We start from the raw sequence: 15,182 nt of genomic DNA on the forward strand, positions 1-15,182 counted from the left end.
TTCTCCTTTTCACGGGTTTAGGAGAGAACCCTTACAAGTCTCACACCTTTCTTGAATGATCTCAAAACTTAGAAAGTGAGGAGGAGAACTCTAGCATTTTCTTACAACACTTTTACACCCCAAAAATTCAAGAATATCTCAATGCTTTCATGCCCTTTCAAGCAAAAAAGGGCGAAGTTTTTATAGGCCTCGATAGCTTCAAAAATGGAGTCAAAAAGTGTATAATCCTGGATTTCCAGGATCGTGCCGGTACCATCCCCCGACACATGACACTGGGTGGTACCACCGCTTGACAGAGCTCAGAGACCAAGAGCTCTGGCGGTACCACCGCCTGACAGTAATAACTACCGGTGGTACCATCGCTCAGACCACCTGGGAGATTGGGTCTTTTGGGTGGTGCTACCGTCGGCCATGTTTTCAAGGGCTGATTAGGCTATTCGATCTGGCCCAAATCGATCATGTGAAGTGACACGGGAGTGTCTAATTTACTACAATCTGATTATATGAGCCTTGATTATGATCTAGTATCTTTTTCAGTCAATAATGATGCCTCATAATCTTTATCTCAGCACACAAAAAAAATGACAGCTCATCAGCATATTCTCTGCACAAAGTTAAAGCTGTTTCAAGGTGCTTTTCTTCAAGACAAAGGAATGCATTAAAGGAGTTGGTTGGCAGCTGTGAACATTTCTTCATTACCAATGAGGGCATTAAAATAGTTGGTTAGAAGCTGTAAACACTTAATTTCGAAATTCCCTATGCATGAAGGGTTGTTTCATGCACTAGTATTTATTTTGGTGTTTAGGACTTAGAAAGGACTTTTAGAAAACTGAGGATATTGGCAGAAGCTCTCTTGGAGTGCTCTTTTGAACTCTGTATCTCTTGGATGCGTCCTTGAGTGGTGAGTCTTTCGCTTTCAGTTCTGTATCCTTGTTTATTATCATTAGGGTGGTGATCTTCTGTATCCCTTTTGATTTTTAAACTTGGTGGTGAGCTATATATCGTTTTATCGAAGTTTCTTCAAAAGTGCGTTCCTTGCCTTTTGTGACATTTTCTATCTGAACAACTGTTATATCGGTTTTCTATCGACATCCATTCTACATTTTTACCCTCCCCGGTATCAGTTTGGTATCAGAGCTAAAGGCTAGAGATCATGGCAAGGCGGAATGGAAAAGATGTAGTTGGTGAAGGTAGCGATCACGAAGATGACGCTGAGTCGTTGAGGCTGCAGCTACGAAAATTGCTGCATAGCCTACAAGAAAAAAATGAGATAATCGATGAACTTCAGAGTAGACATAACAAATATGAAAATGAAGCTCGAGAGTTTACTTATGATGATGATACACTTCTTCCAAGGGAGTCGAGAATATGTCGGAGCAGAAATGAAGTCCAAGACGAGTGGCAGAATAAATATAACCCCAGATTTGATATTCCTGAATTTGAAGGCAAAATAAATGTTGATGACTTTATCGATTGGCTTAATACAGTAGAAAGAATTTTTGATTTTCATGAACCACCGGAACAAAAGAAGGTCAAACTTGTGGCACTCAAACTCAGGCGGAATGCATCTTTTTGGTGGGAAAATCTGAAGAAACAAAGAGAACGTGAGGGGAAGAGTAAGATCGTTACATGGGAGAAAATGAAAAGGGAGCTAAAGAGAAAATATTTACTTGATAATTATAGACAAGAGATCTTTCTCAAAATACATGATTTCAAGCAAAAAGATCTTAGTGTGGAGGAGTACACTGCAGAATTTGATAATTTGATGTTAAAAGGAGAGCTTGTGGAACCGGAAGAGCAAACAATTGCAAGATACTTAGGAGGTCTGAAGTATGAGATTGCTAAAGTTGTTCAGCTACAGCCATATTGGTCTTTAAATGATGTGAGCAAGCTGGCATTAAAAGTTGAAAAGCAACAGAAGTTTGAAAAGAGTTTTCGGTATGGCTCAAAAGAAGGCTACACAAAAGGAGGAAGTTCCAAGCCTACTGTCCAAAGCAAGGTGATATCGAAGGTGCAAGAAAAGGGTGAAGAGTCTTTTGGCAACAAAAAAACACCTAATTCTTCTACCCCAAGTGGTCGAAAATGCTTCAAATGTCATGGTTTTGGGCATATTGCTTCGGATTGTCCAAATAGGAGGATTGTAACTTTGGTTGAAGATCATAGTGATGGAGGCGAAGATGAAGCTGACAACGAACCAAAATACGATGATGATGAGGAAGAGATTACTTATGCTGATCATGGTTTGTCTATTGTATTGCAACGTAGTTTACAAGTGTCATATGTGGCCGACGATGAAAGTTGGGTGAGAAAAAATGTGTTTCACACTAAATGCACTTCTCTTGGCAAGGTGTGCTTGGTGATCATCGACAGTGGCAGTTTTGAGAACGTGGTTTCTTTGGAGATGGTGCAGAAGCTGAAGTTGAATACGATCCCTCATACACATCCATACCAATTATGTTGGTTGCAAAAAGGAAATGACATCAAGGTAACTAAAAGATGTTTAGTTTCATTTTCTATTGGCAAGTATTATAAAGATAAAGTGTGGTGTGATGTTGCCCCTATGGATGCTTGTCATTTACTATTGGGAAGACCTTGGCATTATGATAGAAGAGTATTGTATGATGGTTATAAACATACTTATTCTTTTAAAGTGAATGAAAAGAAGATTATCTTAGCTCCATTACAACCTTCCGAAATCAGTGCGCCAAAGAAGGAAGTTAGTGCTTTTATTTCTTATAGAGAATGCAGATATGAATTGGACAAGGGCGGTCATATTTTGGCCCTAATGGTAGTAGAGGAGAACGAACAACATAAGGAGATACCGAAAATCATGCAACCAATCCTAGAAGAATTTCAAGATGTTATACCGGAAGAGATTCCACATGGCCTTCCACCTTTGAGAGACATTCAACATCACATTGATCTTATTCCGGGGGCTGTTCTACCTAATAAGGCTGCGTACAGAATGAGTCCTAAAGAACATGAAGAACTTCAAAGGCAAGTTGATGAATTAGTGAAAATTGGGTTAATTCGGGAGAGCATGAGTCCTTGTGCAGTTCCAGCTTTGTTGGTGCCTAAGAAAGATGGTTCTTGGAGAATGTGCGTGGACAGTCGCACCATCAACAAAATCACAGTGGACTATCGCTTTCCTATTCCAAGGTTAGATGATTTACTTGATCAATTGTGTGGTGCTTATATTTTCTCTAAAATTGATTTGAGGAGTGGCTATCACCAAATAAGAATGAGGCCCGGAGATGAATGGAAAACAGCGTTTAAAACTAGAGAAGGCTTATATGAATGGTTGGTTATGTCATTTGGACTATCTAATGCTCCTAGCACATTCATGAGATTTATGAATCACATACTTAAGCCATGCATTGGAATATTTGTTGTTGTTTATTTTGACGATATATTGGTGTACAGCAAGAGTGAAGAGGAGCATATGAGTCATCTGAAAGAAATCTTTCTTATTTTGAGGCAGCAAAAACTTTATGCTAATCTAAACAAATGTGATTTCTTTACTTCTAGTGTGGTGTTTTTTGGGGTATGTTGTTTCAAAAGATGGAATCATGATGGATCAAAGTAAGGTTGAAGCTATTCTCAATTGGCCAACACCTGCTTCATTACATGATGTGAGGAGTTTCCATGGCTTAACATCTTTTTATAGAAGATTCATTAAGAGTTTAAGCTCTATTGTCGCTCCAATCACCGAATGTCTGAAATGTGACAAATTCAAATGGACTAGTGAGGCTAACGATGCTTTTGAGCTTTTGAAAAGAAAGGTTACTGAGGCTCCTATCTTAGTTCTACCAAATTTTGATAATGTGTTTGAAGTTGAATGTGATGCATCTAATGTGGGAATTGGTGCTGTTTTGAGTCAAGACGGAAGGCCCATTGCATTTTTTAGTGAAAAGCTGAATGATACAAGAAAGATATACTCTACTTATGATAAGGAGTTTTATGCGATTTATCGAGCTTTGTCTCATTGGAGTCAATATCTTCTCGCCAAGCCATTTGTTCTATATTCTGATCACGAGGCATTAAAGTTCATTAATCATCAGCACAAGCTAAACAAGAGGCATGCAGCTTGGGTGGAGTTCTTACAATCTTACAACTTTACAATCAAGCACAAATCTGGTGTTCAAAATGTAGTTGCTGATGCATTGAGCAGAAAGCATTCTTTATTATCAACAATGGAAGTCAAAGTGGTTGGATTTGAAACATTCAAAGATCTATATGAGAATGATGTGGATTTTGGCTCGATATGGCAGAATTGTAAATCAGGTTCCTTTCAATAATTTTTTATCTTTAATGGTTTTCTTTTTCGAGCTAATGCGTTGTGTGTTCCATCTTGTTCTTTGAGACAAGTAATTCTAGCTGAAGCTCATGGTGGTGTTTTGGGAGGACATTTCGGTAGGGATAATACTCTAGCTCTTGTTCAATCAAATTTCTACTGGCCTAAAATGTTCAGAGATGTGGATAGACATGTGAAGCAATGTCGAATGTGTCATTTGGCAAAAACAAGAAGTCAAAATTCTGGTTTGTACACTCCCTTGCCAGTGCCAAATGCTCCATGGGAGGATGTGAGTCTTGATTTCATTTTGGGACTGCCAAGAACTCAAAGGAACAAGGATTCTATCATGGTTGTTGTTGACAGATTTTCAAAAATGTCTCACTTTGTTCCATGCAATAAATCAAATGATGCATCTCATATTGCTGATTTATATTTTAAGGAGATTGTTAAATTGCATGGTATTCCAAGAACTATGGTGTCTGATCGAGATTCAAAATTTATTAGTCGTTTTTGGAGAACTCTTTGGAGGAAGCTGGGTACTTCTTTGAATTTCAGCAGCTCGCATCATCCACAAACCGATGGGCAAACTGAGGTAACAAACCGAAGCTTGGGAAATTTGCTTAGAAGCTATGTTGGCAAGAATATTAAGCAATGAGATGTCATTCTTCCATAAATTGAGTTTGCTTACAATCGTTCTATGCATCATAGTATTGGTAAGAGTCCTTTTGAGGTAGTTTATGGTGCTAATCCTGCTGGTCCTTTGGACTTAATCCCTCACTCTATAACAAAGCAATTTAGTGGAGTTGCTGATGAAAGAGCTAAGCAGATAAAGAAGCTGCATGAGGGTGTGAAAGCAACCATTGAGAAGCAAAATGAGAGGTACATGCATGCTGCCAACAAACACAGAAAACATGTGGAGTTTAATACAGGTGATTTGGTCTGGATTCATCTAAGGAAGGAGAGGTTTCCACCGGGCAAATTTGGAAAATTGAAACCAAAGGCTGATGGTCCATTCAAGGTGCTTAAGAGAATTGGCAGAAATGCTTATGAGATAGAGCTACCTGAAGATTATGGAGTATCCCCAACATTTAATGTGGCTGATTTGAGTCCTTTTTATAATCATGTTGATGAATCAAACGAAGACTTGAGGACAAGTCTCATTCAACCGGGGGAGATTAACACGGGAGTGTCTAATTTACTACAATATGATTATATGAGCCTTGATTATGATCTAGTATCTTTTTCAGTCAATAATGATGCCTCATAATCTTTATCTCAGCACACAAAAAAAATGACAGCTCATCAGTATATTCTCTGCACAAAGTTAAAGCTGTTTTAAGGTGCTTTTCTTCAAGACAAAGGAATGCATTAAAGGAGTTGGTTGGCAGCTGTGAACATTTCTTCATTACCAATGAGGGCATTAAAATAGTTGGTTAGAAATTGTAAATACTTAATTTCGAAATTCCCTATGCATGAAGGGTTGTTTCATGCACTAGTATTTATTTTGGTGTTTAGGACTTAGAAAGGACTTTTAGAAAACTGACGATATTGGCAGAAGCTCTCTTGGAGTGCTCTTTTGAACTCTGTATCTCTTGGATGAGTCCTTGAGTGGTGAGTCTTTCACTTTCAGTTCTGTATCCTTGTTTATTATCATTAGGGTGGTGATCTTCTGTATCCCTTTTGATTTTTAAACTTGGTGGTGAGCTATATATCGTTTTGTCGAAGTTTCTTCAAAAGTGCGTTCCTTGCCTTTTGTGACATTTTCTATCTGAACAACTGTTATATCGGTTTTCTATCGACATCCATTCTGCATTTTTACCCTCCCCGGTATCATGAAGGGCCCAGTTGGCCTCTAATTAAGTTAGTGAGATTATCTCCCAATCCTAATTTAATTTACGCTCTGATAATTAAGATATGTTTACTGCACTTTTTATTCCGGTGCATCAATTACTCTTTCGGCGTACTTCCGACGAACATCCGATGAACTCTCAACAATGCTCTAGCAGACTCCTGGTAAGCTCCTGGACTTTACGATGATCTTTTTGGCAAGTTCCGACGAGCTTTTTTGGCAAGCTCTTGGACTTCTTGGTTGGTTCCAACAGCACTTTTGACGAACGTCCGGACTTTCGACGAACTCTCGAACTCTCAACGTGATCTCGATCTTGACTCCGGCACAACATCTACTTTATATTTTACTGCTATCATAGTTAATTCTGCATATTTTTCTCAACATATGGATTAGATCAAACAAATTACAATTGATTTCATAATCAAAATTCAAGATTAAGTACTAAACTATTAAACTCAAGATGACAAAATTGAGTAAGTTGTATATATTGATCGTTTTAGAATATATTAATATTTTTTTAATTTATAGTTAGAGAAATGAGTTTGAGTGAATATGTAATATTGAAATGCCTTTGGTAAATAATATGTAAAAAATATATTTCAAAAATGAATTTATTATTTTATGAGAAATTTATCAGTTTAATTTGTAATATTTATTTAAAAATAATTTTTTATTTTAAGTAAAATAAAAAAATAAAAAAATAAAAATATTTATAATCTTATAAAAATTTTGTATAGTCCAAATATATAATAAACAAAAAATATTATAAGATAAATAAATATAAAATAACCTTTAAAAATAAATAAATAAAGTTTCACTTTATAGAAATATAAGTTATGTTAGTTTCTTACTAAATCATGTTTACGATCTTATAATTATAGATAATGTCATGGGATACTTTAAAATTTTAAATACTAAAATACTATAGCATTTGAACATTTTTAATATAATATCATATAATTTTAATAATGAAATGTCATTTATTAAAGAAGTGGAAGGAAATAAAGGAGAACTACCATGATGTATTATTATCATCACTGATCATCTCATGAACTACAAGACTCCATCAGCTTTGCTGTCACGGAAGAAGTCGTCTTTAAACTAAATCAAGACTTAAGCTATGTAGATTATGTCACATTCGTTGGTTTGGGATGAAGAAGCCCAGTTTGGTGTAGTCCACTGCTCCATAGAGCACAACACTTTCGCTTATTTCCATAAACATTATTTCCATAAACAAAAACGAGTTGCATTGCGATCATCCAAATCACAAACCACCTTTTTCCCCCGAGGAGGGATGAAACACATGTCAACTCCTTTCAGGCCCCGCAGACCCAAAACACGACATATAATGCCTATTCCCATGCAAATGACATGCGAGTGCGTAATGCATGAACGCATTCATTCACATACGAAAAACGCATGCATGAATGATGGAAATGAGTTCCATGGATACCACCACATCGGCATCATCTCATCGATAACGTGGAATCTACTTTTTTTCTGTCCACGTGTAAAACTCAGGGTAGCTTTCGTGGATCAGTAGGCGTCGCCGAGCGGCTCGTCTCTGGATTCTTGTCAAGGACCACGTGGGTCTTTGTTGGAGTTCATTTTGGACGAGTCAAATGGGCCCTGCTTGGAAAACATGGACCTCCGTGGGACCCACCTTTGACCTTTGGAATCTTCAAACTTCGAATAGCAACTCAATGATCGAACCCAACCTGCGATCTCGGACCCGAGTCTGTGAGATCCTCAGTTCACCGACCGACCCGGTTCATGTCATCGGGCTAGTCTTTTCATTCTTGACTCGGACGGTCAATCCAAACACGCCTCTCCTCGTCCTTTTTGCCGTTGAACCGAGACATCAGGCGGACAGGCTACCTCCGGCTCCTTCCTCGCACCTTCGTCTTCCGCGACCTCCTCGATAGATTAACCCGCCCCTCTTCAAGCCTTTGTAGGATTCAAATACCACCACAGAAGAGGTCGGCCAGAGCATGGCACCCGACGTGCGGCATGCCGTGGTCGCCAAGGAGGAGGACTGCTGCCAGACGCAGCTGCCCCTCAATGAAAACGACTCCCAGGACATGGTCCTCTTTGAGGTCCTCTCCGAGGCGTCCGCTATGGCCTCCTCCTCCGCCGTGGAGCAACCGTCGTTGTCTTTTCCGGCTGCGGCAGGCGACGCGGGCTTCATCTGCAACTGTGCCCGGCCGACGGGGCACTTCAGGAAGTACCGGGGGGTGCGGCGGCGGCCGTGGGGCAAGTTCGCGGCGGAGATCCGCGACTCGTCCCGGAACGGCGCCCGCCTCTGGCTCGGCACGTTCGACACGGCGGAGGCGGCTGCGGTGGCCTACGACCGGGCGGCATTCCGGATGCGGGGCGCCAAGGCTCTGCTTAATTTCCCGCCCGGCTTCTCCTTCGTGGGGGGCGCCGCGATCGGCGACGTGGGAGCTGCCTTAAGAGGCGACGGCGCCGGAACCGGCGTGCTTAGAGCCTCTGAATCATTCGAGGGTGCCGAGAGTGTCACCAACAGGCAATTCACGAGTCATGGTTCATGAATCATGAAGCTTCCCTACGTAGCAGTAGGAAAGCTTCTCGGTGTATAAGGTGAGACATTGGAGATGAAGAGTGATTTAGCAGTAGGACGCGAGAGATTTTATAGAGAGACTGCTATTTGGTAGGCTGTTCCGATATCCTCTGTCCGCGTATTGAGGCCACTTCTGACCACTCTGTTCTCGACTCCAATCTTAATTCCAACGTAGATGCTGGGTGATGTTCTTCAATTTTCCTCAAGGATCATCCTTGTATATTGAATTCTTACGGAGATGTTCACTTCTCGATTGTTTTCCGACTTTGTTGGCTTCAATGGAGCTAATCAAAGACGAGATCGAAGAAGTTGGTGGTCGTCCATCACGCGATCCCCGTGCGATTAAAGAAATGGACGTGCTTTGCAGGTTTAGCACCATCAATACCATTAAATGAGGGGTTTCGTGATCTGGGAGGCATGTGATGGATTCCGTAGCCTCTGAGAACGATGCCAGGGCGGTCCGCGTCTTCTTCATCCCCTTCTTCGCCACCGGCCACATGATCCCTTTGGTCGACATAGCCCGCCTCTTCGCCGCCCGGGGCGTTGACTCCACCGTCCTCGTCACCCCCGCCAACGCCGCCCTCATCCGCGCCACCGTCGACGACGCCGCCGCCTCCGGCCTCCCCCTCCGCACTCTCGTCTACCCCTTCCCTTCCTCCGAGTGCGACCTTCCCCCGGGCGTCGAGAACATCAGCGCCCTGCCTCCCTCCGATTCCTACAAGATCGACGTCGCTACCCCCTTCGCACGCCCCGAACACGAGCGCCTCCTCCGCCTCCACCGCCCTGACGCTGTCGTCGCCGACACTCACTTCCCCTGGACCACCTACATCGCTCGCGATCTTGGCGTCCCGCGCATCGCCTTTCAGGCGCTGGGCCTCTTCCCTGTCTGCGTCATGGCCTCCGTCATCCGCAAGAGACCCCACCTGGCCACCTCTGGCGACAACGAGCCCTTCCTCGTGCCGGACCTCCCTCACCCCGTGCACCTAGTCCCCTCCGAGCTCCCCGACTTCATTCGAGGGGAAACCATCATTACAGGCATCCTTGAAGAGCTCGCAGAGGCGGAGAAAGGCAGCTTGGGCGTCGTCGTCAACAGCTTCGCCGAGATGGAAGAGGCCTATGCCGAACACTACCACAAAGTCGGTAGCATCAGGAGCTGGTTCGTGGGCCCAGTGGCGCTGGCAAACGCCGACGCCAAGGGCCTTGGTGCGCGCGGTGGTGACGACCCTGTCGCCGCCGCAAATCGCGCGCGGTGCCTCTCGTGGCTCGACGCAAAGGAACCGAAGTCGGTGTTGTACGTGTGCTTCGGAAGCTGGAGCCACTTCAGGGGCGAGCAGCTCCGGGAGATGGCGCTGGGGCTGGAGGCAGCTGGTCACCCGTTCCTGTGGGTGGTGAGGGACGACGTCGACGAGTGGATGCCGGACGGGTTCGAGCGGCGGGTGGCGGGCCGGGGGCTGGTGGTCCGGGGTTGGGCCCCGCAGGTGGCCATCTTGGCCCACGCGGCGGTGGGCGGGTTCGTGACGCACTGCGGGTGGAACTCGGTGCTCGAAGGGGTGACCGCCGGCCTGCCCATGGTCACCTGGCCGCTGTCGACGGAGCAGTTCATCAACGAGAAGCTGGTGGTGGGGGTGCTGCGGATGGGCGTGAGGGCGGCGGAGCGGCCCGGGAGCACGGCAGAGTCGGAGCGCCCACTCGTGGGGGCGGTCGAGCTCGCGAAGGCAGTGGCGAGGGTGATGGGCGGCGGGGAGGAGGCGGAGGCGATGCGCAGGAGGGCGAGGGAGCACGGGAAGATGGCGAGGGCGGCGGTGACCGAGGGCGGGTCGTCTTACAAGGGCCTGAGTGATTTGATAGAGGAGATCCGGAAGTGGCACGCCGAGAAGACGAGCAGTGCCGCCGCAGTGATCGCCACGTAGCTGAAGCCACTTCGTTTCCCTCGTTTCCCGCGTCGAACTGTCGTCCACCTTCGTTTCCCTCCCTCTTTTCACGTGCATGGCTGCCGTTGTTCTTCTGCTGTGATCGTTGACATCTGATGGAGTGCATCGCTGCAGAGGAGTGATTACGGACCCATTCCTGTTGTTTTATGCCACTTGTGCAAACCTAATCTGTTGTCATTATGTGCTTTGAAGACCCACTCAATTTGCTAATATATTATGCGTCAGTGTTTTTTCTTTAATAAATAAATAACAGACTATATTAAATGAAACTTCAGATGATATCAATTTGCTAATATAATATTATGTGCATTATGGGGTAGGTGTTCTTTTTATATATAAATAAATAATATACTATATTAAAGCTTAATCAGGTGGATATAAAATGAACATGAGATCATGATAGTTGACTATATTATTTGTTAAACAAATAATCAGATAGTATTTCTAAAAAACCAATGCATAGCCTCAAAATTATTTAGAGCTTTCACCACTTGATTGCAGTCAAAGTGAATCTATATTTTTTTGGTCATAAAATGTAATCCTCCCAAAATGGCTTCGCTCTTTGCAAGTGGGATTGAGCTACTAGTAGGTGTAGTAAGACAACCCACAACCATCAAATTCCCTTGTCGATATTTGAGAATGAAGCCTAAACCTGCACAAACATTACAACTCATAAAGGGTGCATCCGTTTCAATAAGTACATCACTTCCTACAACATGTACTGTGTATATCATTCATCTACTTGCTGACGAGAGCACACATCTTACACCAAACTGTTGTAACTTAGATATTGCGATTATGAAAATGACAATCACTGTATTGGTTACTGTTAGTATCTTTTTACATCGTGGAGTCAGCACGGCTAGAGTAGACTCTAGCTGTGCAAGATTGCCTGGTCTAATGCTCGGGTCTCAAAAGCTGGCGTCGATCGTCCCGTGTTCGGTGCAACCTTTTGTCTTGGAGTCCTTGATGCATAGGGTCTCTCGCATTGACGCTCGAGTGTTGGGTCGGGTGCGAGCCTCGTCACCCGAGGGCGACATTCTCTCTTGACGGGTAGCGTGCTTCTCCGTCGTTGGGCTCATGCACACAGGTCGAGATCAGGAGGGGGGTTTCCCAACTCGACCCTTCCAAAGTTTGAGTTAACTTTTGGTTAAACGAGTGAGAGTAGAATGCTTGAGCAGAAAAAAACCTCCCCCAGTTTGGTCAACTGATAGGTTTTATGCCTACCCACGGGGGTTGGCTGCCCCTAGCCTCTTAATGGTCGTTGACCTCTTAAGCGACGAACCCATACCTTTCATGCTGACAGTGGTTGTCTCGTGCTGCGTCGCACTCGAGCGACGCCGTCCCTGCCTTCGCGGGGCGGAGTTGTACTCGAGCGATGTCGTTCCACTCTTTGCGAGGTGTTATCGTACCCGAGCAACATCACTGTCTTTATCTTTGCAGAACGACGTTACACCCGAGCGACATCATTTCACTTTTTACGGGACGACATCGTACCCGAGCGATGTCGTCCCAACTTTTGGGATACGACATTGTATTGACGTGGTATGCCATATTGACTTTGAAGCCTTTCGTTGGCGTTGATGTGGATTGCTGCTGGGGCACTATCAAATTATGCCCTATCAATTACAAATAGTACTGACAATAATAGCATGCATATAGTCACTTTGTTCATTTTTAAGCCCGTTGCCCTCTTCCAATAATCTACATTCTTTCACTGAAGAAAAACCATGAAACTATGCTATGCACAATCGAATCAATAAACCCCAAACAGACGAGGCAAACAAGCATGGGAGTGCTAGAGAATTTAGAAAATCATTCAAATGTAAACAGTATGCTCCACGTCAATTTTTTTAGAAAATTAATCTTTGGAACCTCAGTAACCTCTAAATCACATTCCAATCGATCTTAGCGTTAACAAGAAGGGTGTCCGTCATTGTGAAACATATAAGTCTTCTGAGCCATCATGATCCTCTTTTGATGATGAGACTAGCACGATATCATCATTAGGGATGAGGGACATATGGATATTAGCTATTTTCTCAGCTAAGTTAGAATATAATATTTTAAGTAATATTGCAATTCACTAATATAGGGAAGAGGAATATCACCCAACCAAGGATCCTTTGATAAATCAATTTTATTATCATTACTCACAATGTATTGATAATTAGTTGGCAAAGCTTTGAAGGAGCTTAGAATATTTCTTTAAGACTTAGAGGATGATAAATGCCTCTTTGACTCTCCACGTTGAGAAGAGGTAATAATCTCTAGGTATAATCATACTTTTAACAATATGGAGATCCTTAATGCTTAGCCCACCTTCATCTTTAGGCATGATAACCGAGTCCCCATTAATGAGATTGTTATACGTATTATGACCGCCATAAAAAAACTCTCTAGAAGTCTTGTTAATCTTATGGATGATTTTATCCGAAATGTAAGATGTCATTAAATAGTATAAATAAATATGATTAATAATAGCATAAATAAGCATATTTTTCTTGCGTGATTTATAAGGTTCTTTTGTCACCCCTGAATCATATTTAAAACTTCATCATCGACTAAGATTAATTGAAATTTTTTGGCCAACTATCTCCTTCAATATTAAAGAAGTTATAGATTTTGTACTTAATAGAAATGTCATAATGCCTAGAGGAATAAATAAGAGATTTGACTCTATTGATATTGAGATCGGTGGTTTTAGATCAATGATCAAAGGACTTTTGGAGGTTTTGACAAGATCTTTCACTACCTCTAACGGTAATAATCACATCATCCACAAACATAAAGTTTAAAATTTTGATATCCTCGATGCTAAAAGAAGAATCTTCTTAGATCTAATAGTCTCATCCAATACAGTAGAAAACAACTATTGAACAATAATAAAAAGATAAGGAGATAACAAACACCTTGTTTTATCCCCTTATAAGTTGTGAAGAAATGATATGCATAATGGTTGATGTAGTAAAAATAAGTGGAGAGTCAATATAAGCTCTAACCCAATGGATAAAGATATCGTAGAAGTTTATAGCTTTCATAATATTAATAATGACATCTCTAGATATTCAATCATAAGCATTCTCAGTGTCAATTTTAATAATGATGAAAGAAATTTTGCTTCGAGATATAAACATGGAGTAAACAAGCTCATTAACAACAATTATATTATTGTGAATGTTATGACCCCTAACATAAGCAGATTGATTATGATCAATTATAGAACCTAGAAAATGAATCGGTCTAAGAGATAGTACCTTAGTAAGATTTTTATAGATAATATTACAAGGGGTTATGAGTTTAATATCATATCTCCTTTTAAGATTATTGACTTTAAAGATAAAATCATGTCATTAGGAGGAATAATGATAGAATTATAAAAAAATTTAAATGCAACTATGAAATAGGGGTTGAGAACTTCATAAAAATGATGAAAGAACTCAATAGCAATTCCATCGACCCCACAAAAGAGAGAGCAATTCTGATTTCCAAGCTGCTGAAGTCCTTAATGAAATCACAATAGACCATGTTACCAAGACCAAGTAGAATTAGGAAAGTAAAAAGGGTTAATCATACACCGAGTAATTCCATAATATGTGATACCAACCAACAAATTCACCTAATATATCTTTTAACATCATAGATGAAATATTGAGATTCAAGAATGATGTGTTAAATAATTTTTTTTTAATCTTGTGACATATCATTCTATGAAAAAATTAATATTCTTATCAACATCATTCATTCATTGAGTTTTAGCCCTAGACCATCATATAAAATGTAACTATTTTTGTAGGGCTATAAGTTTCATCTTAACCTTTAAGGTTAAGAAAGTTGATACAATAGAGTTAAGTCGTCATAAACAATCAATAGATAAAATCAAGACTAACAATAGATAACTAATTTCAGGAGGAACAACGAATATAAGCATGATTACTAGCATAAATAGCAGTAAAAAACCAAAGGTTTTTACCATATTCATCAATTATTGAGCATAATGCTTGTTAGTTCTTAAATATTTTTGCAACCCATAAGCAATCCTTTATCAAGCAATAAGTATTCCACCAAATCTACTAATGGTTTCATAAGAAAAACTCCTTATGAACCTCCAAATCTTCTTATAAAACTATAACTCATATCTTTGTTGAGGTGTGTTTCTAGTAGCACTACTAGAGACAAATTATGAGTCTTGATTAATAGCCTTGAATGGCTCCACCCTGAATTCCATTTAAATTTTTATCAACCAAAATCAATTGGAATATTTTAAGTATTTAACTGTGAGATGTATAGGTACCTAAGATTCATGACCTGAAAGTTAGAGATTTTGTGCTTAATAGAAAGGTCATGATACCTAGAGAAATAAATAAAAAAATTGACTTTATTGATATTGAGATTGGTGGTTTTAGAATAATGATCAAAGGATTTTTGTAGGTTTTGATAAGATTTTTTGCTACCTCTCACATCATCCACAAACATAAGGTTTGAAATTTTGATATCCTTGATGCTAAAGGAAAAAATCTTCTTAGA

General features: G+C 41.3%; 2 protein-coding genes across 2 annotated transcripts; both read left to right on the top strand.

Moving 5' to 3' along the window:
- The first annotated feature begins 7,639 nt into the window (after window positions 1–7,639).
- Window positions 7,640–8,818, top strand: LOC135640411 (pathogenesis-related genes transcriptional activator PTI5-like). Its single transcript, XM_065154810.1, has one exon. The coding sequence runs from the start codon at window positions 8,135–8,137 to the stop codon at window positions 8,693–8,695; it is 561 nt and encodes a 186-aa protein (XP_065010882.1). The 5' UTR covers window positions 7,640–8,134; the 3' UTR covers window positions 8,696–8,818.
- Window positions 8,819–9,073: 255 nt separating this feature from the next.
- LOC103989197 (probable UDP-glucosyl transferase 73B6) lies at window positions 9,074–10,903 on the top strand. The gene has a single exon (XM_009407989.3). It carries the CDS (start codon window positions 9,147–9,149, stop codon window positions 10,632–10,634), a length of 1,488 nt encoding a protein of 495 aa, XP_009406264.2. The 5' UTR covers window positions 9,074–9,146; the 3' UTR covers window positions 10,635–10,903.
- The last annotated feature ends 4,279 nt before the right edge of the window (window positions 10,904–15,182 follow it).

This window comes from Musa acuminata, chromosome BXJ3-6 (genome assembly GCF_036884655.1).
Source record: "Musa acuminata AAA Group cultivar baxijiao chromosome BXJ3-6, Cavendish_Baxijiao_AAA, whole genome shotgun sequence".
NCBI classification, from domain to species: Eukaryota; Viridiplantae; Streptophyta; class Magnoliopsida; order Zingiberales; family Musaceae; genus Musa; species Musa acuminata.